Genomic DNA, 22392 nt, shown 5'->3' with positions numbered 1-22392 from the left:
GTTTAGTTCGTTTCAGAGGGATGTGTGAAAACAGTTGTTGGTAGTCGTGTACAGAGATCACTGTTAAAGCTGAGCCAGTGTCCAACTCCATTTTCAGTCTCACGCCTGCCACTTGGGGAGTGATCCATATTACTCTTCGATCATCTGTCTCCTTCACGCTGTGAAGATGCAGACAAGACAATTCACTGAGACCGAGTCGTTTTCATCAGAACTGCCTTCTTTCATTTTGTGTGAATTACTGTGTTTTCCTTTCTGGGGTTCTTGTTTCTCTGTATTTTTCTGCTGTTTACTAGCTTTGTGTACTCTGCCAATGTGGCCCAGTTTACCACAGTTTCTGCATTCTTTGTATTTAAACCAACAGTCCTCAGGGTCATGTCATAAGTTCCCACAACAGTAACATTTCTTTCTTTCATTTCTGTTCAGTCACATTTTACAATTTCCAGAGATTTTTGTTGTATCTCTGAAGCAACTCGTGCAACTATTTCCGATGATATTGCGACGTTTAGTGCCTTCTCTAATGTAAGGTCTTTTTCACACAGGAGCTTCTTCTGTGTGGTCTCACAGTGCATGCCACACACCAACTATCTCTCAATGCTTTCAATAGACCAGCTTCAAATTTGCACAATATTCAGAAATGCTTTCATTTTTGCTCTGAGTCCATCTCTGAAATTTAAATGTATCAGCAATGACCAGTGGTTTGGGGTTTAAATGCTGTTGGAGAGTGTCTACTATTTGCTTGAATGTTTTGTCAGCTGGCTTTTCAGGGGTTAACAAGCTCTGTAGCAGTCTGTATGTTTTTGCTCCTATAATACTGAGTAAGATGCTGGCTTTCTTTTCATCTAGCATCACAATATAACTCCACTCTTTCAATGTAAGGCTACATCCACACTAGACCGGATAATTTTGAAAACACTGGTTTCGTGTAAAAATGATAGGTGTCTACACCAGATTTTTTTTTGAAAATTCCTCCATCCATATTAAAACGAGTATTTGGGCAAATCTCCTCCTACTGGGCATGTGCAGGACACATCTACAGAAAACAAGTGACATGTTTGGTGTCGAATCTCCCGGTGAAAGACTTGGAGCACATGTGTCCAGTTACAAACTAGAAAAACTTAAAAGGAATCCACAGCCACTTCCAGGACAGCTGTTGGCTCTCATGCAGGAGGTCTAAAACTAAAAAAAAACAAATACTGGAGGCAACCAATGAGGAATTTATGGACAGTATTGGAAGCATTTCCTACAGCCATAGTCTTCACTGATGAAAGGGACGACAGCTACAGCTACATGCAAAAAGGCTTATTACTGGGCAAAAGTGAAATTTGCTGTTACCTCATTTGTTTGCCTTTACTTTTGCCATGGCTTTCTGTATTATTTTGCTGTATTTAACATGTGCAATAAAATGAGTTACTGGGCAAAAGTGATTTTATTTTTCCATGAGTAAAAGTGAAACTTACAATTTTCTTTTTTTGGTCTTCACATTTTCACGTCTGTGCCAAACATAAGCTACTACTTAAAAATGACGTTTTTGGAAGTGGAAGTGGTGACAATTGCATCTATTGAACATTTGCACATGCAATACATTAATAAAGCACCTTACTAAATGTATAAAACATGTCTGCATCAGTGTTATCTTATACTTCCATACAATGTTACATTAGGCTGTCTATTGTCAGAGAAGTACTTGCATAAATAGGTAAACCGCCTTCCTAAAAGCAAGGTCAGAAAACAGGGCAAAGTGAGTATACTTATTTATTCAGTAAGTTATGGGTCGAAGTATTTGGTGAGTACATTTCTAACTCTTCTGGCTTCAGTCTCGTTGCCGTCTGTTCTGAAATTGTTAGGTTGTGTGGGAGGTTGCAATTCTCGGTCATACTGCAAAGCTGCAGTAACATTCTGCACAGGGGCAGTCTCCTAAAGCCGTCCACCATTGTTGTTGTGGTGTTGGAGGCTGCGTTCAAGAAAATTATGAAATGTTGCACTGCAGTGACCATCCGTTCCGGCATGTCATGACTGCATTTTTAAAAAGCTTCATTAACCCTGTACACACTACACCAGCCAGTCAGTATCTTCACATTTAAACACTCTGAAGAGTGTTTTAGAAATTTTCAATTTTCGGGGGAGGAAGACAATATGTTACTAAAACATAAAGTAGTCCCTTATTATAATGTAAGCTATATAGTACACATATGATTTTGGAATATTGAGAAAATCAGGGCACCTATATGCAAATATATAACTGCATTATTCAATCTATAGTGAGCTACTGGCAGTCCACATTGTGGAAATTGTTAGCTGCAAAATGATTACCTTTTTCTTTTCAGAGAGCTCAGTCCACATTCTGGCCAATTTTCGTGTCAGTTCACTTTCCGAGAGTTCTGGCTCCTCCTCTTGCAACTTCTTACGCTTCTCTTCCGAAAAAATAAACATGGCTGAGATTGGACGCTTTGGTTTGTCAGTAGTTGTCTGATAACAAATGTGAGAAGAGACCCTTTAACCATTTGCTTACTCTAGCAGCTGGTCTTTCACTTCCTTTACCTTTCTCCCTTGGTCCTATTTAATTCAGAATCACTTTCCCACAAAGGATGTCATGACACATGCCTCAAATTGTAATGCACAAAAACAAAGCTCAAGTCTACCAGGTGTGGATGAACTCTTGTGGATGCAGAGGACCAAATGCACATTATCAATTTTCCTCTAATGCCTACCATCCCAGTAAATACAATACAGGAAATTCTGCAAAGTAGTTTTTTCCTGCCAAATCATCTACTTGCCTTTTTAATTACCACTAAAATGTACAATTAATCCACCCACATAGATCACTATTTCAGAGAGCAGAAATATTTATAATTTATTTCAAGAGATGAATAATTAAGTGGAATGGTCTGGATTCATATTTAGTTTTAATTATGGTACCCAAACAATGAAGAATGGGATTTTCAAAAGAATGGTACAAAATATGCATTCAAATTATTAAATGATTATCAATGCCAAGCTTTTGGTATCCAGCTTTTGGAATGAACTTAGAAGGATAAACAGAATCCTGTAAGGGTACACCAAGTTAGTGAACAAGGTTATTCTTGCAACTCTGGCAGCACTGAACTCTTAGCAATGCTGCTGCATAGATATACCCACATGATAACTAGAAAACTTAGTTTCAATAGTTAACTAAGGCAGCACAAATTGTTGTAGAAGGAAGGTATTCAGTTAAATAGAAGATACAGAAATAATGACATAATTACATATTGATCAGTTTATTACTTGGATTTTCAGACGGCCATTGATAGGCTTTGTACATGAGACAGATAAACCAGTTATAGAGCCCATGGTATTACAGAAAAGAAACTAAGACAGTTAGAACAATGCCTAACTAGTAAGATAAGAGACAAAATGTGCGAATAAAGAGAGCCTTATTTGGTTGGCTGCTGGTGACTATGTTATTCAACAGGGATCAATATTGGGACCACTTTTTTCACAACTATTTAGATAATCATGCACTTTGGAAGAGGGAAAACTAAAAGGTGTAAACTATTTTCTGCAGTGGAAGAAAATTCAAAAGTCAGACTTGGAAGACTTTGTGCAGACCTCCCTAAAGGCTAATTTGTAGATCCAGTTGATGGTAAGGAAGGCAAACACAATCAATGTTAGCATTCAATAGAATTAGAATATAAGAACCAGGATGTAAAAGCATTATACCTCACTGTATTTGGAGCAACTTCAGGTCCTTATCTATGAACATATGTACTAGCATTGGAGAGGGTCCAGAGCAGGTTCACAAGAATGATCCCAGAAATTAAAGATTAATGCATGTTGAACATTTGATAGTTCTGGGCCTGAATTTGCTGGAGTTTATAAGAGAGGTTATTCAATTAAACTTATTGAACATTGAAAGACTCAAAGTGGACATGGAGAGTATTTTTGCTTAGTGGGTGTTTAGAACCAAATGGCACAGACTCAGAATAGGACATCCCTGTAGAACAGAGATGAGGAAGATTTTCTTCAGCCCAAGGGTGGTGAATCTGTGGAATTCATTGAATTGAAAATGATCAGCCAACATAATATAACACACTCTCCAACACTGACCTTGTTCAGGTCTGTTACTTTGTAACATCTTTATTTTTGGCATTATGAAAAATCTTAAGGTATTCTTCCAGGTGAATTCCCTCCACAGACCTGAGCTTGAAGTAGTGGAATGTGTTCTGCATATGTTTAACCAATCATCTTCTATCAGTTTTATATTGGTTCATTTTTCCCATTTTGATTTAACGTATATCGTGGAGAAATCCGTTAGATAGTAAAATCGAGTAAATCCTGGTTATCAGTTTCTTTTTAATATTACTTTTATACACATCAATGAATATATTAATCAGACTTAAACCTTTCTTTCCAATAGTTTTAATATTATTGAAATATTGTCTTAGTTGAAGATATCTAATGAAGTCTTATTTCTCTAAGTGATAAGTTTCTGTGAGTTGTTGAAAGGACTCCAAACCTTAATGGAGGATATTGTACAGTATAAGGTGATTCCCTTATTTGTCCGATGTGTAAATCTACCATCCAATTGGGCTGGAAGGAATTCTGTGTCATGTGCCACCCAACGTAGTATTCTTACATTTCATTCAAATTTTGGGTCTTTAAATTCTTTGTACCAGATGTTTAGAGGGACTGTTGTCCACCTACCGTAGTCAGTTTATTTAAATGCTTCTTTGGGAGTGTTTTATCCCCCAGTAAAGATTGGAGAGGGATATTTATTAGACTTTGTTCTAAATCCATCCACTTTGCCTCACAATTAGGGTCACACCAACAGACCAGACTGCACAGCTGTGCTGCTCTATAACAGTCTTCAGAGCAAATCCTCCTTTATCCTTAGGCAGCTGTAATGTCTGAAATCTAATTCTTGGTTTCTATTTTCCCCAAATAAATGTTGAAATCATTCTTTTCCATTCATTAAATTACTTAAAAGGTACTTCAACAGACATTCATCTTTATGGTTTCCATTCAATTATACATAGTCACTGGTAACAATGAATTTAACACAAAGTACACTGCAGATGCTGTGGTCAAATCAATACGTACAAACAAGCCGGAGGAACTCAGCAGGTCGGGCAGCATCCGTTGAAAGGAGCAGTCAACGTTTCGGGCCGAGACCCTTCGTCAGGACCATCTATTTAAGTCTGCCTTAATATCAGCTGTTATGGGAATATAATTAGGTTTGGAGATAGTAAACAAGTCTTCAGGTATTTGCACTCCTAGGTATTTAATAATATTACCTTTCTGTTTGAATTTATTCATTCTGTAAATTTAAAGTTTGGGTTTTATGTAAATTTTATTAACAGCCAGAGTAAGACCGAGTTCTTTCAGCAGGGATAATTATTTAGGCAAACCTGCACTGGGATTGGTAAGAGTCACGAGAATGTCATCTGGACATAGACAGATCTTATATTCTGTATCTCTGATCAGTACACCTGTTATAATCTTGTCTTCTTTGATTGCCTGGGCCAATGTCTCAATAAAAGAGCGAAAAGCATGGGGCTTAGGGGCACCCTTCTCGACATCCCCTTTCAAGAAAAGTTGTTTTAGATAAATTCCTATTTATTTTAATTCTGACTGTAGGAGAGGAATATAAAGATTTCAGACATCCAACTACCTGATTATTAAAACCAAACCGTTTAAGTACCAAGAAGAGATATTCCCATCGTACCTAGTCAAAGGCCTTCTCAGCAACAAGACTAATAACTACAGATTCCAGGTTATTATTGCTCATATAGTCAATGAGATGAAGGGCCCTTCTCACATTGTCCAGGATTTGCCTGCTTTTTACAAAATCTGTTTGATCTGAGTCAATTAGATCTGGAATTGTATTTTCCAATCATTTTACCTATATTAATGCAAATAATCTATACTCTCTGTTTAGAACAGTTGTGGGCCTATAGAAACTGCATTCAGTCCGATCCTTACCACTTCTAGGAACTACTGAAATTATTGCTTGATTCCAGGACAATGGAGTCTCCCCTCCTCCGAGAACATAATTAAAACATTTCGTAAGCATTGGTACTATTATCTCTCTGAAAATTTTGTACCATTCTACTGGATAGCCATCAGCACCTCACATTTTATTTGTTTTTAATGCTGATATAGCCTTACCTATTTCTTCTTGTTATCTGCTGAGTTATTAGTTTATTTTGCTCCGTACCTACAGATAGTAAATCTTTAAGAAATTAGATATTTCTGCTAACTCTACAATTGTGAAGCATCTTATTAGTCTGGGGGGGGGGGGGTGTCTTTCACCCTATATATAGATCTCTCAGCCTGTTGTTTACGTATTCTTCATGCAAGTAATTTAATAGATTTGGGAACATTCTCATAGAAATTTTGTTTAACAGACAGCTCTCTTCTTAACATCACTTTCATAGATATTATTCAGAATTCATTTTGTATCCAAAATTTAAGACATTACTGTCATTATACTCCATATGCTTCCTCTCCAAAAACTGTAGTTTTTCAATAAGATCCTTGATTTGTTTCTCTTTTTCCTTCTTCTTCTGAGCTGACTACTTTATGAGTTTACCCCTAATAACTTGCAGCATCCCAGAGTGCTGGGGATACCGTTACATTATCGTTAAATATCATATAATCTTCAAACTCTTTCTTTAGGTATTTTAAACATAAGGGATCATTCAAAAGACTGGTATTAAGTCTCCACAAGGTATCTTTGGGTTTGTTGTCTAAATGTAATGTTAAGTAAACCCCTGCATGGTCAGAGATGTCTCTTAGCCCTATATCTCATTTTATGATCATGTGTCTCTCTGAATTAAACATTAAAAAAATCTATTCTTGAGTACACAGAATGGGGGTGAGAAGAAAAGGTGAACTGCCTATCGTGGCTGTAACTCTCTCCATAATCTATCATGCCTATTTCTTTGAACAGTTTCTTGACATGTAATGTTTCTGGGTTTATCTTTTTTGTTCTATTGGAGGAGTCCAGGGGTGTAACTGAATATCCAGTCTCCCCCACCTATTACCACACCAGATGTTTCCATAGCTATCATATTAAAAACCTTCTTAATCAGCTGTTTATCATTTCCTGTGTGACCTGTAAACATTCAGTAGAGTAACTTCTTTATGATCAATAAAACCCTTCACCAGTAAGTAACACCCTTCTTTGTCTGTAATCTGTGAGGAGAACTGGAAATTTACTTTATTTGAGATTAATATTGTAATTCCCCTTGTGCTTTCCCTCTCAAAAGAAGAATAATAACAAATTTTCAAATCCCAATTTGCGTAACTTCTCATGTTCAATCTTTGAAAGGTGCGTTTCTTGCCAAAAGATTGTATCTTACTTTTTCATCTTTATTTTAGCTATGCCTCACTCCTTTTTATTGGGTTCTTGTAACCCATTCACATTAAGGGTGATGACTCTGTATTCTTGATATGGCATTCCACACCAATAAAAGAGATCCCTAGATGATCTAAACAAATGAACTTCTGTCTGTACGACAAGCTAACATTTAACATGTATCTGTGACTTCCATCTTTGAAGTTAAACCAAACTTCTAAGTTGGGGGTGGGGGTAAGCCTTTAAACCCGAAGAGGCCCCAGCTAGCGCAGGTTGATGCTTCTGAATAATTGAAATCAGGACCATGCACAAAAAAGAACAAAATCAAACATTAGTTCCCAAGCTTGTGGTCCTTTATAGTAATAAGAGCTTACAGAGGAAAAATCATGTTCTATTTTTAAGTTCTTAATCCAAAGTCAATTATCGTTTGGTGTTAGGGTAGATATGATTTTACCGACCTAGCTGAAGGATATTTCATCACTATACTTTTGAGAGCTCTCACAGTATCTTTGTTGCATCGAAATTCCTTTAGCTTGACCTGGGTGTTTTTCAGATGTTTCTCATTCCCAACGGGATTTTGCACCAGCTGTCTCCCAGGAAAGCTGCCTCAGTTTCACCGTGGCCGTGCCTTCCGTGGGGGCCACGACACAGTCCAGGAAAAATCCCCTGTTCTTCAGGCCTTCTGTCACCTCTGATGACTTCCAGTGCCAAGAAACACTCAAAGTTTGGCTGGATAAAGAGTCTGGAACCACAGCCCCTTTCCTTAAAGCATCTTTCTGATGGAGGAGTATGCCTTTCTTTTCATAAGTATTTCAGTTGGGTAGTCTTGATCAAAAAAAATACTCTTTTCCTGTTGTAATAAATCTCTTGTTGTTGCCAAGCAGACCAAAGCACCAACTCTTTAATTTTATACTCCTGAAAGTAACTAACTACGGACCTTGGGCTAGAACCTTGTGGTGGTTTGGATCCAAGACATCGACGGCAGCGTTGAATGCCGAGGGCAACGTTGGGAAGGGACAAGTCTGTTTTAATAAATTTCCCGTTAATTCCTGTATGTTGTCTCCTTCCACCCCCTCAGAAATTCCATGGATACTTATGTTATTCCTGAACACGCCTCCAGGTCTGTTAGCCAAGCTTGAATAATCTGAAGTTCCAGTGTGCGGGAATGAACCGCCCTGGCCTCGGCCTTCCATTCCTCCACTTCTGTCACCCTTTGCTCCATATCCTCAACTCTGCCTGTTATTTCTTTTAAATCACCAACAACAACATTCAACTTCTAGTTAATTTCTTCTCTGAAATCCTCCAGTTCCTTCTTTAGAAAACCCATAGGATCACTCAGTTCTTTTTTCATATCCGAGCGAAGCGTCTGTATTTTGCCATGATGTTGGCATGAACAGCCTCCATATCCTCGTGTTCAGCTTGGTTGTCCTCACCATCAGTCGGTATTTTACTGCTTGTCTTCGGCTTTCGTTGCGGTTTTCCTCTTCTTTCGTTACCCCCTTTCGTGCTACAAGACCCACTTTTCTACTTAAATAAACCCTTTCTTACTGAGGGGGAAATAAGACCAGCCGCGAGCCCTTACTGATAATGCTGCTGGCTGTATCTGAGCCATACTGGAAGTCAAATCCTCTGTCTTTTTAATCTCCATTGACTCCCTTCTTTTTGGCTTTCCATTCAGCCATCTGATTTTTGGTTTCTGTATCTATTTTTACAAGCAGCTTTTTTTCTCCCATTAGTTTACGCAATAACCTTAATGCACACAAAGTAGATTCTGATTCTTTATACTCACAAAAGTCAGATGCTTGCAACTTTCCTGAATTTCTTTGAACTCTCATCCAACTGAAAACCAAGCAACATTTCACAAGTAACTGCCTGATTAACATATCAGAAGCTTTCTCAGATATGTGGCCTACAAAAAATGTTATAATTGGACCACTTCATCACTTTTCTTCTGGGCAACCTGGTCCTTCCTTGATCTGATATGCTTTCCAAACAGTGGACTTGAACATCTGTTTGCCCTCTGTTGAGCCACAGATCATATCATACAGCAAGGAGACATTTGCAGCATCTTCCAGTACTTGTCATAATTCACCTTCAGTTGACATCATTGCAGGGGATGTGGAATAAAATTGATGGATAGATTCCTAATTATTCTGTAGGTGTCTCAACTAATCATGAACCCACAATGCTGGCCTTCTGTTTTCATCAGAAGCTCAATATGGCTTATTAGTTGTATTTAACTATTATCAATTTTATTCCATAAGAGTTATATGTTTTCCTGTAAAAGTTCCTAGTTGGATATCTGTAGGCTTCAGTTTAGCATCTGAATTTCTTTTCATCTCTTTTATATTTATTTATTTATTAAATTTCAGGAAATTATAAACAATAAATGTGATGATAAATAGTAAGAAAAATAACATTAACCCCCCCTTAACCCTTATCTAAAGGAAGAAAAAAAAGAGAAAGATTGCCTGGATATCGGAGGATCCCCACGTGCTCCATGGAGTTCATAATAATTTTAATATTTATTTTTACTTTCCCCAATTACTTTATAATTTTATCTTCAAAGGACCTATGTATTTAATCCTGTCTTTTGTAGGTATGGGAGCCAAATTTTCAAAAATATATCATATCCATTTCTTAGATTGTATGTAATTTTTTCAAGTAGAATACAACTATGTATTTCATTATTCCAACAATCCATAGTTAAATATAAATCAAATTTCCAGGTAACTGCGATAACTTTTTTGGCTACTGCCAATGCAATTTTTATAATTTTTTTCTGATACTTATTCAATTTAAGTTTTGGTATTGTCCCTTTAATTTCTCCTAATAAAAATAATACTGGACTATGTGGGAGTTGTACTCCAGTAATTTGGTCCAATAGAAGTCTTAGATTTATCCAAAATGGTTGAATTTTAAAACAAGACCAAGTAGAATGTAAAAAGGTACCAATTTCTTGATTACATCAAAAACATTGGTCAGACATATTTGAATTTAATCTATTTATTTTCTGTGGTGTTAAATATAATTGATGTAAAAAATTACATTGTATTAATCTAAGTCAAAAATCTATTGTATTTCTCATACTATCAGAACATAATCTTGACCAGTTTTTCCCATCAATTTTAACATTCAAATCAAATTCCCATTTTTGTCTTGATTTATGAATTCCTCATTTAATTGTCTGTTTTTGAAACAAATTATACATACAAGAAGTAAATTTTTTAATTTTTCCTTTTCGAATTAATATTTCTATTTCACTAGATTTTGGCATCAACGTTGTTTGACCCAACTTTTCTCGTAAACAAGCCTTTAATTGAAAATAACAGAGTGTTATTTGATATTTTATATTTATTTTTTAATTGATCAAACAACATCAATATACCTCCTTCAAAACAATCACCTATATATTTAATCCCCTTTTGGAACCAATTATGTAAAAGTTTATTATCCATTGTAAAAGGAATAAGCCTATTTTGAATTAGTTTGTTTTTGCTAATAAAGATTTCTTTATCTCATCATCCATACTTACCTTATTCCATAAATCAATCAAGTGTCTTAATATAGGAGATACATTTTTTTCCCGTATCCATTTAGATTCCCATATATATATAAAATCTTCTGGTACGCTTTCTCCTATCTTATCCAATTCTATTCTAATCCATGCCGGTTTATCTTCATCAAAAAAAGATGCAATAAATCTAAGTTGATTTGCTTTATAATAATTCTTAAAATTTGGAAGTTGTAACCCTCCTAGATCAAATTTACATGTCAATTTTTCCAATGATATTCTTGACATCTTTCCTTTCCAAAGAAATTTTCTTACATATTTATTCAGTTCTTGAAAAACTTCTGAAGTAATTGTATTGGTAAATTTTGAAATAAATATTGCAATCTAGGAAATATATTCATTTTTACAGCATTAACTCTACCTATTAATGTTATTGGTAACATCATCCATTTATCAAGATCCTCCTTTATTTTTTTTAATAATGGGAAATAATTTTGTTTATATAAATTTTTTACATCATTATCAACTCTAATACCTAAATATTTTATCCCATTTATTGACCATAGAAATTGTTGCTAATCGACATTGATTGTAATTTCCTTTGATGAGGGGTAAAATTTCACTTTTATCCCAATTTACTTTATACCCTGATACTTTCCCATATTGTTCCAATCTAAAAGATAATCTTTGCAAAGATTGCAATGGGTTTGTTAAATAAATCAAAACATCATCAGCAAATGATATTTGCTAATATTCTAATATTCTTCTTGATTAACTCTAAAGCCCCCAATGTCTGAATCTGTTCTAATTAATTCAGCTAATGGTTCTATTGCCCATACAAATAAAGCATTAGGGTGATAAAGCAGTTGATAATGGGCAGCCTTGTCTAGTTGACCTCGTTAAGCAAATTGGTGTTGAAATCTGACCATTTGTAACTACTTTAGCTTGAGGATTAGTATTTAAAGTTTTAATCCATTGTATAAAAGATTTTCCTAACTCATATTTTTCCAATACCTTAAATAAAAAAATCCCATTCCAATCTATCAAATGCTTTTTCTGCATCCAAAGCAACTGCCACACTCATTTCCTCTCTTTTTTGTGCCAAATGAATTATACTAAGTAACCGGGTTATATTATCCATTGATTGTCTGTTTTTAATAAAACCTGTTTGATCCATATGTATTAATTTTGGTAAATATTTAGATATTAGATAAAATTTTTGCTATTATTTTATAATCTGTATTCAACAAAAAAATAGGCCTATATGATGTTGGTTTTAAAGGATCTCTATCTTTTTTTTGGCAATACAGTTATGATCACTGTTAAAAAAGATTGTGGGAGTTTATGCATTCTTTCCACGGTATATTAATTCCATAAAAGGAGGAATTAATAAATCTTTAAATTTTTTATAAAATTCAGGAGGAAAATCATCTTCTTCTGGGGATTTGTTACTCTGAAGTGATTCTAAAGCTTCTTCAACCTCTTTTAATGTAAAGGGCATATCTAATCCTTTCTGTTCTTCCAAATTTAATTTTGGGTTATTTGTGATAAAAATTTATCTATCTCAGCAATCTTATTTTGTGATTCTGATTGATATAGTTCAATATAAAATTTTTTTAAAGTTTCATTAATTTCTAAAGGTTTATAAGTAACCTTATTTACACTTGTTCTAATTGCATTTATTGTTTTAGAAGCCTGTTCTGTTTTCAACTGCCAAGCAAGAATTTTATGTGATCTTTCACCTAATATTTCTGTTTAGTTCTCATAATTACTTTTTCTGTACGATATGTCTGGAGTGTATTATATTGTAGTTTTTTATTAACAAGTAGTCTTAGTTTTTCTTCTGTCATATATCTTTGAGATTCTTTTTCTAACTTTATGATATCTTCTTCCAATTGATCTATTTCTGCCATGTATTCCTTCTTAATTTTAGATGTATAACTTATAATCTGACCCCTTAAATATGCTTTTGTCGCTTCCCATAATACAATTTTATTCTCAACTGAATGTAAATCTGTATCAAAAAAAATTGAATGTTTTTTCATAAAATCACAAAAATCTTGATGTTTTAATATAATTGAATTAAATCTCCATCTATATATCGATTCCTCCTTATCCATCATTATCATTGTCATTATCAAGGGGGGATGATCTGACAATATTCTTGCTTTATATTCCACACTTTTCACTCTATCCTGAATATTTCTTGATCATAAAAAAAATCAATCCTTGAGTAAGTAATATGTCTATTTGAATAAAATAAATAATCTTTCTCTTGGATTAATTTTCCTTCATATATCAATCAGGTTTAAATCTTTCATTAATGATAAAGTTAGTTTTATTACTTTTAATTTTGTAGCAATTTTATTTGACCTATCCAAAACTGGATCTAAACAAAAATTAAAATCTCCACCTATTAATATTTTATCATGTGCATCAGCCAAATTCAAAAAAACTTCTTGTATGAATTTTGCATCATTTTCATTTGGTGCATAAATGTTCATAAAAGTCCATAATTCTGAAAAAATTTGACAATGTATAATCACATATCTCCCCCCAGAATGAATTATTACATTTTGTATTTTAATTGGTAAAGATTTATTAACCAAAATTGCAACTCCTCTCGATTTTGAATTAAATGAAGCTGCAATGACATTTCCAACCCAATCCCTCTTTAATTTCTTATGTTCTGTTTCTGTTAAATGTGTTTCTTGTAAAAGAGCTGTATCTCCTTTCATTTTCTTAATATATGTTAAAACTCTTTTTCTTTTCACAGGTCCATTAATTCCATTAACATTAAAACTTTAAAAAGTAAGTTAATTAATCATTCATAATACCTTGGGAATTCTTTAAAATTCTCCATGTTGCTATGAGTTTCTCCCCAACCATCCAGGCAAAAAAGAAGAAAGATAGAAAAAAGATAACTAATATATAAGAAAAAAAACCAAAATACCCCCCCACTAATGTTGCGAATAAAAAGAACACAACATTACCTCCCCCCCATTTTACGGGTCATGGCAATCGCCATGATTGTACACGTGAAACTCGCAGGCATCGATCAGGAGCTCCTCCAGCTCCCCCGCAAAAGCAAAAAAAATTAGTGAAGGAAAAAAATAATTAATGTCTCTACTCCCAATTAATACTCAACTATTTTTTTTGTATAAATGTCCATGAAGTCCAACCTTGTTTCAGTCTTCATCATTAGTCCATTTCATTTCTATAATTCTTTACTCCTCTTCATGGACATCAGGTAATTCTTGTACAAATTCCTCCACTTTCCGGTAGTCAACGAAAAATCTTCTTTCTTCATTATCCAGGAAAATTATCAATTTTGCTGGATAGCTCAATAAAAATTTACTGCCTTTTTCCCAAAGATTTTTTCACTGGATTAAATTCCTTCCACCTCTTCAGAAGATCGTAACATGTCTGGATAAAAAAAACTCTTTTCCCTCCTATTATCAATGGCCCATTTCTCTTTTTAGCACCTTAAATAGGTGCCTTCAAGATCATTTCTTTATCTTGGTACCTTAAACATTTTATCAAAATTGATCTCGGATTTTGATCTTATTGAGGTCTTGGTCTTAAAGCTCTGTATGCTCTTTCAATTTCAATTACTTGGCTTCCTTCTTTCATTTCTAACATTCTCGGAATCCATTCTTGAATGAATTTTATTGGATTTTCTCCCTCTGTACCTTCCATAAGACCAACAATTTTGATATTATTTCGTCTACTAGAGTTCTCAAGTGCATCCATTTTTTCCATCATCCGTTTTCTTTCTATTGTCCAGGTAAGCTTATTGTATTCTATCTTTTCTATTCCTTCCGTGTTTTCTTCCACTTTTACTTCCATCTCTTTAACTTTATTATCCATCTTCTTTTGTTTTTCCACCACATTATCAAGTGTATTCTGTATGCTTCTTATAGCTTTTAATTCATTCATAATATATATCAGGATATCTGTTATGTCTCCTTTAATCTCTTCCTTCTTTTCCTCTGAATTTCCCAAAGAGTCTGATTCCACTTCCGATTCACTTCCAGTTTCACTTCCAGCCGTAGTTGGGATTTGTAGTTTTGTTAATATCTGTTCATGCATACTTTCACGCATGCATTGTTCTTGCCGTTTCTTCTTGGAGACCGCCGACATTGCTGCAACTTCCTGACCCGCATCATCAGAAGTGCCATGCACTTCGTCGGGAGGAGATCCAACTTGAGTCCAAGGCTTCACCGAGACGGTTAGGCCATTTCCCCCGCCAATTTGCACAGTCTTCGAAGTAGTAGCTTTCTTCTGTTTCAGTTTAGGAGCCATATCAAAAGATAATCCTGAGTTGCTTATAAATAGTTTCTAGTAGGTATTTGTTAACTCTTCTTCATTTAAACCCTATTTCATTACTTTTTACAAGGGAGCTGGATTCCCAACGTCTCGACCCTACGTCATCACGTGACGCTCCCTTGAATTTCTTTTTGAAATGCAGATCAAACCCATTTGGTCGAATGACTAGTACAGTTGAGCTAGTTCCATTTTAATTAATTTGCCAATCACTTCTGGTGTAAGCATTTTGCTTGTTGATTGCTAGTTCGCACATCTGATATTCACAATTAGCTCAGTATACATCAGCTAGTTATCTGCAGAGGAACTGAACACATCAATCTTTCTGATGTAGCCAATTATTTCTGTTTTTATGATTATCACCTACTACCCACTATTTATGAACATGTGAATTCTACCATTTATTGCCAATTTTTAGCTCAAATATCTTCACACATACTGCAACGCACTTATTTTTGCTAAAACAAGTCAATGCACTTCAAAGGTCAGTAGCTATCTCAGGTTTATTTTAAAAATATCTCATCACTCACTGTTATGTTTTGTAATTTCAAAATATTATTTTAATTCACTGAAAAACAAGACAGCTAAGAGATGCAAGTCTTAGTTTGTTCTTTAAACAGGCTGGCATGAGTCACATGGTCATAGAATCAAACAGTCAAAGACAAGTACAGCACAGAAACATACCATTCAGCCCATCTAGTCCATGCCGAAACCAGTTAAATTGCCTACTCCCATTGACCTGCACCTGGACTATAGCCCTCCATACCCCTACTATCCATGTTTATATACAAACTCTCTTAAACTTTGAAATCTAGCTCATATGGACCACCAGTGCTAGCAACTCATTCTATAAACACATCACCCTCTGAGTGAATGTTTACCCTCATGTTCCCTTAAACCCCTCTTTTCACCAGTAATCCATGACCCTTCATCACAATCCCACCCAACCTCAGCAGAAAAAGTTTGCTTGTAAAAATGTTGTACATCTATGTTAGAGTGATAATAAATACAGTTCATGTTTTTACACATATAACCCATAACAAATTATTTAAATAAACAAGAATGCTTATTCATTATGAAGAAATTAAGGCTGCTTTCTTAGAAGTTTGTAAAGATTCGGCATGTTATCTAAAACCATGACAATCTTATTATGAAGTGTGGCGACGAGTAGATGTGCATATATTGACATATTTCATCACAGCTCAGTATGGAAACTGTCAATGCACCTGAATAGAAAAACCTACAAAAAGTAGTGACTAACGCCACTCCATCACAGGTAAAGACCTCCCCAATATTGAGTGTACCTACATGGAGTGTTGCTGCAGGAAAGATGCATATATCATCAAGGACCTTCACCACCAGATTCAGGAACAGATATTATTCCTCAATAATCAGGCCCTTAAACCAGAAGAGATAACATTACTCAACTTCACTCACTCCATTACTGTGCTTTCCTTTTAAGGAGTCTTCATCCTATGTTCCCAATATTTCTTTCTTTCTATTTATTTATTTTTACTTATTTTTGTTTTCTCTTTCTATATTTGCATGGTTTCTATTTTTCTGCACATTGGTTGTCGTCTGTCCTGTTGGGTGCAGTCTTTCATTTAATTCTATTGTGCTTCTTGTATTTCCTTTGTATGCCCAGAAGTAAAAAATACTTAGGGTTGTACACAGTGGCACAGTGGCATTAAACTTTTATGTTTAATAAATTTTGAACATTGAACTTAAAACCACAACCAAAAGTTAATCAAAAATCTGGAGCAGCAAGCTAAGCACTGAAAAAGGAGAAATGCATTAAACACTCAAATGCTTCCTCAAGTAAGGTCAAATTTGTGTGTCGTAACAAACCAGATCTTTATACAAATACATAAAGCAAGTTAAATATGGTTAGATGAGACACAAACACATACTTTACACAGTGTATTTGGCCAAATTGATCTCACATTATGATGCAAAACCAATCACAATAACTTAGTAAAAATCAAAAGTCACAGTAAATTTATTATCAAAGCACATACGTGTGGTTAGGTGATGTGTTGTTTGACATGGGCAATAATGGTCTTTCAATTGCCTTTAATCTGGTAGGTTCTAATCAGCCTTCAAAATATTTACCTGTCCATCCCCTGATGTCACACACTGTTGACTACACTTTTTCTTCCATCAGTTTTTCCCATTTCTACAAGATGTTCAAGCTTCTCCTTCCTCAGTATAAGTCCCAGAAATTCCAGCTGCTATTTCCTGATTAATGATATCAGCTCTTTTTTTTATTCAGGCTATTTGCATCACTACATTTGTTAATTGTTACACACTATTTTTCTCATCATTCTTCTCAAAAACCACATTTCTGCAGCTTTGAGTCTTCCCTAGTTTTGCTTTGATATTGTGCGACATCTACTTCCATTTATTAGTGTGGAATGAATGTAGCACCACAACTCTCATACCCTTAGAGATTATGTTATTCTTCAGTATCTTGCTCAAATAATGCATTCAGAATCTCAACCCTACTTCCAATTTCAACATCATTCTCACCAATAAATGTCACCCTATACTACTATAAAATTTATTTTCTTGCAGGCACTAGAGCAATACAATAGAATCAATTAAAAACTACACACAAAAACAGGCAAACAACCCAAAATATTAGATAGATAAATAGATAACACTGAGAACATGAATTGTAGAGTCCTTCAAAGTAAGTCCATAGGTGGTAGAAGTAAGTATTGAGGTGTTGGGGTACCCAATGCTCCTCTTCCTTTATGATAGCAGCAATGTGAAGAGAACATGATATGGATAGTAAGGATACTTGTTAACAGATTCTGCTTTCTTATGGTAGTGTTTTTTTATAGATATGCTCAGTGGTAAAAGGGATTTTCCTATGATGGCTTGGATGTACTCTGCTACTTTTTGTAGATGTTTTTTTCATTATTCTGAGTGGTAGTATCACCAGATCATGATACAAACAATCAGATTAATCTTCATCAACCATCTATAGAACTTGGTCAAAATTTTCAATGACATACCGAATCTATGCAGACTTCTAGGAAATCAGAGGTGCTTTCTTTGTAACTGCACTTATGTGCTGGTCCCAGGAAGATCCTCTGAAAGGCTAACAGCAAAAATATGTAAATTTACTGACTCTGAACAAGAACTGGCTAATGGACATCCGGCTTCTTCCTCATGCAACTATCAGCTTTGTGGTTTTACAGGTGTTGGTGACTGATTATTGCCATGGCACCAATCAGCCAGGATTTCAATTTCTCTCACAACAATGTGGCATCATTTAAATACATGGGACATTCCATACCACTAATTTCTTAAGCAATGGATTTTATATATAACACTCAAGCTAAACCAGCCAACTGAAAGCAAGTCAAAACTACCCATATAGACATACCAGTAACTTTAAAGAGTCTCCAGTGAACAGTAATAACACCTCATATAGAAACTATAGTGGATTCCAGTTAACTGGGACACATTAGGATCAGTACATCTTGGCCCAATTAAATGACTGCACCTATTAACTGAAGTTTCATGGAAATATTTAAAAAGGTATAAAAAAGACAAACTGCCATTTAATGGAGTAACAAATAAAATATGTAAATGAAACACAGAACAACTTAGACTACTACTACAGTACCGTAAAATTTTGTATCAGTTCCTAATAGTTATCAATGTAGGAATTCATTTTTTTATTGGCTGTAAATGATCAAAATTATAGAGGTATATAAGAGGCATTGATCGTGTGGATAGACAGAGGCTTTTTCCCAGAGCTGAAATGGTTGCCACAAGAGGACTGGGGAGTAAGTACAGAGGAGATGTCAGGGATAAGTTTTTTACTCAGAGAGTGGTGAGTGTGTGGAATGGACTGCCGGCAACAGTGGTGGAGGCAGATGCAATAGGATCTTCTAAGAGACTTTTGGATAGATATATGGAGCTTAGAAAAATAGAGGGCTATAAGTAAGCCTAGTAATTTCTTAAGTAAGGACATGTTCGGCACAACTTTGTGGGTTGAAGGACCTGTACTGTTCTGTAGGTTTTCTATGTTTCAGGATACCTAGTACAGATGATCAACAAGCTGGATGAATTCAGCCGGTCGGGCAGTATCCGTTGAAATGAGCAGTCAATGTTTCGGGCCGAGACCCTTTGTCAGGACTCTGAGACCATCTGAGTCCTGACGAAGTTTCTCGGCCCGAAACGTTGACTGCTCATTTCAACGGGTGCTGCCCCACCTAATGAGTTCATCCAGCGTTTTTGTACATCTTGATTTGACCACAGCATCTGCAGTGTACTTTGTGTTTAGTACAGATAATGAAATGTCTTCATACAATGATTGCAATGTTTGTGTCTTCTAAATCTTCATTTTCATTGTAACATTGTAACTTCTATTGATGTAACCAGAGACAACAGACCAGCAGCAGAAATTGGATCACTTAGCTTAGGTATGGAAAGCAATTAATTTACTGTTTGTCTACAAAAAAACAAGGCAACTATCTGTATCACCATCCTAACTTTGCATTCATACAACTTCCAGATCCAATTAAAAATTCAAATTTTAAAACCAAAAATATAGTATTATATGTTGAAGCAATAATCTGCTAAAGGACTTCACAATTGGCATCTGTGGAAAGGAATGTTTTGGTTGAAACCTGCATTAGGACATCCGGGGAGAACTCCTGCATGTGATACACCAAACTTCAAATTGTTATAATACCTGGGAACCTTACATAGTATTATATTATCAAGATACTCCTATATTACATTTCACATTAAGTAAAATAAAATTCTACAATGAAAGTGGCATAACTGAAGTGAATCATTGCTCTGCGACGACACCGGTGCCAAGCTGCATGGGTCCTAGTGCCCTTCCATTGGACAACATCGGTGGTGTGGAGAGGGGAAGGCCTGCAGCTTGGACAACTGCCGGTCTCCCAGACAACCCTGCCCAGGCGCAAGTCCATGGTCTCTCGAGACCGACGGATGCCACCACCACCACTTAAATATGGCATGCTTTATGGAAGGTCTCAAGGAGGTAAAGTAAATGCATAAGCATAATTTTAATCAGAACCACCACAGTAGGGAAATTACTAACACTCAACATTTGGTGATCAGATAATTAAAATATAATCCACAATCAGTGCCTAAGGGTCCTTGGTTTGCAATGGCACTTAAGATAACCACAACAGTTTCAACAATATTAATGAAAATGTTTCTAATATTTAATACAATAATGTAATAAGTCTGTTCAGCTTAAGTTTCCAACATTAAAACCGGACACTGCAACAAACTCATTTCTCTACACATAATACGAAACCTTTCCATAAAATCACAGATAAAATCAAAAATGCCTGGCCAACCATTAATCTGCACCTTTGTGGCATCTGAAGGAGATGAAGGGACACCTCTAAATCCACCCTGCTTTAGGTTGCTTGCTGTTTTTTTGTTTAATCCAATCATCTTTTCCTCAGACAGGACTCTTTGCTGTTCATGTTCAGGAAGGCTCTGCAATAAGGCAAAAAATGTTTAATTTGGTTACATGAAAATCCTATACATAGTTACTTTAATCCCAATGGAAAATATTTTTGCAGTTTCATCAAAGGAAATGGAACAATTCATTCTATTCATTCATGACATATCCCATCTACAATTCAATGACACAAACATAACTTTGTGTCCTCAGCCTCCTACCGTACCTCCTGTTCAGTTGTCAACAGGACTATATTCTGATAAAACAGCAACTACGAGTTTGCTGATGTAATGAACCACATGTTAAGTGACAATAAGTTGGGGTACAGAAAAGAGAATGCTCAATGACATGACAACAATTTTTCCATCATTGTCAATAAAACAAAACAGCTGGTCACCAACTTCAGAAAGAGGGACATTGTTCCCATCTGCAACAACAGGGTTGAGTTTGTAAAGGCTGACATCTTCAAGTTCCTGTGTGTGAAAATCACTAATAACCTACAACACACACAAAATGCTGGTGGAACACAGCAGGCCAGACAGCATCTATAGGGAGAAGCGATGTCGATGTTTTGGGCCGAGACCCTTCATCAGGACTAACCGAAAGATAGTAAGAGATTTGAAAGTAGTTGGGGGAAGGGGGAAATGTGAAATGATAGGAGAAGACCGGAGGGGGTGGGGTGAAGCTAAGAGCTGGAAAGGTGATTGGCAAAAGGGATACAGAACTGGAGAAGGGAAAGGATCATGGGACAGGAGGCCTCGGGAGAAAGACGGGAGTGGGGGGAGCACCAGAGGGAGATGGAGAACAGAGTGATGGGCAGAGAGAGAGAGAGAGAGAGAAAAAAAAACACTGTATCAGGGATGGGGTAAGAAAGGGAGGAGGGGCATTAACAGAAGTTAGAGAAGTCAATGTTCGTGCCATCAGGTTGGAGGCTACCCAGCCGGTATATAAGGTGTTGTTCCTCCAACCTGAGTTTGGATTCATCTTGACAGTAGAGGAGGCCGTGGATAGACATATCAGAATGGGAATGGGATGTGGAATTAAAATGTGTGGCCACTGGGAGATCCTGCTTTTTCTGGCAGACCGAGCGTAGATGTTCAGCGAAACGGTCTCCCAGTCTGTATCCGGTCTCATCAATATATAAAAGGCCACACCGGGAGCACCGGACACAGTATACCACACCGGCCGACTCACAGGTGAAGTGTCGCCTCACCTGGAAGGACTGTCTGGGGCCCTGAATGGTGGTGAGGGAGGAAGTGTAAGGGCAGGTGTAGCACTTGTTCCATTTACAAGGATAAGTGCCAGGAGGGAGATCGGTGGGGGGGGAACGAGTGGACAAGGGAGTCGCATAGGGAGTGATCCCTGCGGAAAGCGGTGGGGGGGGGAGAAGGAAAGATGTGTTTGGTAGTGGGATCCCGTTGGGAGGTGGTGGAAGTTACGGAGAATTATACGTTGGACCTGGAGGCTGGTGGGGTGGTAGGTAAGGACAAGGGGAACCCTATCCCGAGTGGGGTGGTGGGCAGATGAGGTGAGGGCAAATGTGCAGGAAATGGGAGAAATGCGTTTGAGAGCAGAGTTGATGGTGGAGGAAGAGAAGCCCCTTTGTTTAAAAAAGGAAGACATCTCCGTCATGAAATGAAAAGCCCCATCCTGAGAGCAGATGTGACGGAGACAGAGGAATTGTGAGAAGGGGATGGCATTTTTGCAAGAGACAGGGTGGGAAGAGGATTAGACTAATAACCCATTAATAAT

At 36.2% G+C, this 22392-nt stretch overlaps 1 protein-coding gene across 6 annotated transcripts in view; it reads right to left on the bottom strand.

The window, feature by feature from the left end:
• Positions 1-22392, bottom strand: part of LOC132386019 (nucleolar transcription factor 1-like) — a 101188-nt gene that overhangs the window by 33999 nt on the left and 44797 nt on the right. For 5 of the 6 annotated variants that reach the window (XM_059958292.1, XM_059958287.1, XM_059958291.1 and 2 more), the window contains 2 exons: positions 20544-20675; positions 2311-2466 (listed from right to left, as the gene is read on the bottom strand). In XM_059958292.1, coding sequence (XP_059814275.1) covers positions 2311-2466; positions 20544-20675 — 288 coding nt within the window. The remainder of the gene's footprint in view (positions 1-2310; positions 2467-20543; positions 20676-22392) is intronic. The other variant, XM_059958290.1, reaches the window with a different exon arrangement.

The sequence above is a fragment of the Hypanus sabinus genome, assembly GCF_030144855.1.
Source record: "Hypanus sabinus isolate sHypSab1 chromosome Y unlocalized genomic scaffold, sHypSab1.hap1 SUPER_Y_unloc_18, whole genome shotgun sequence".
NCBI lineage: Eukaryota > Metazoa > Chordata > Chondrichthyes > Myliobatiformes > Dasyatidae > Hypanus > Hypanus sabinus.
This window is presented reverse-complemented; position numbering and strand designations above follow the sequence as displayed.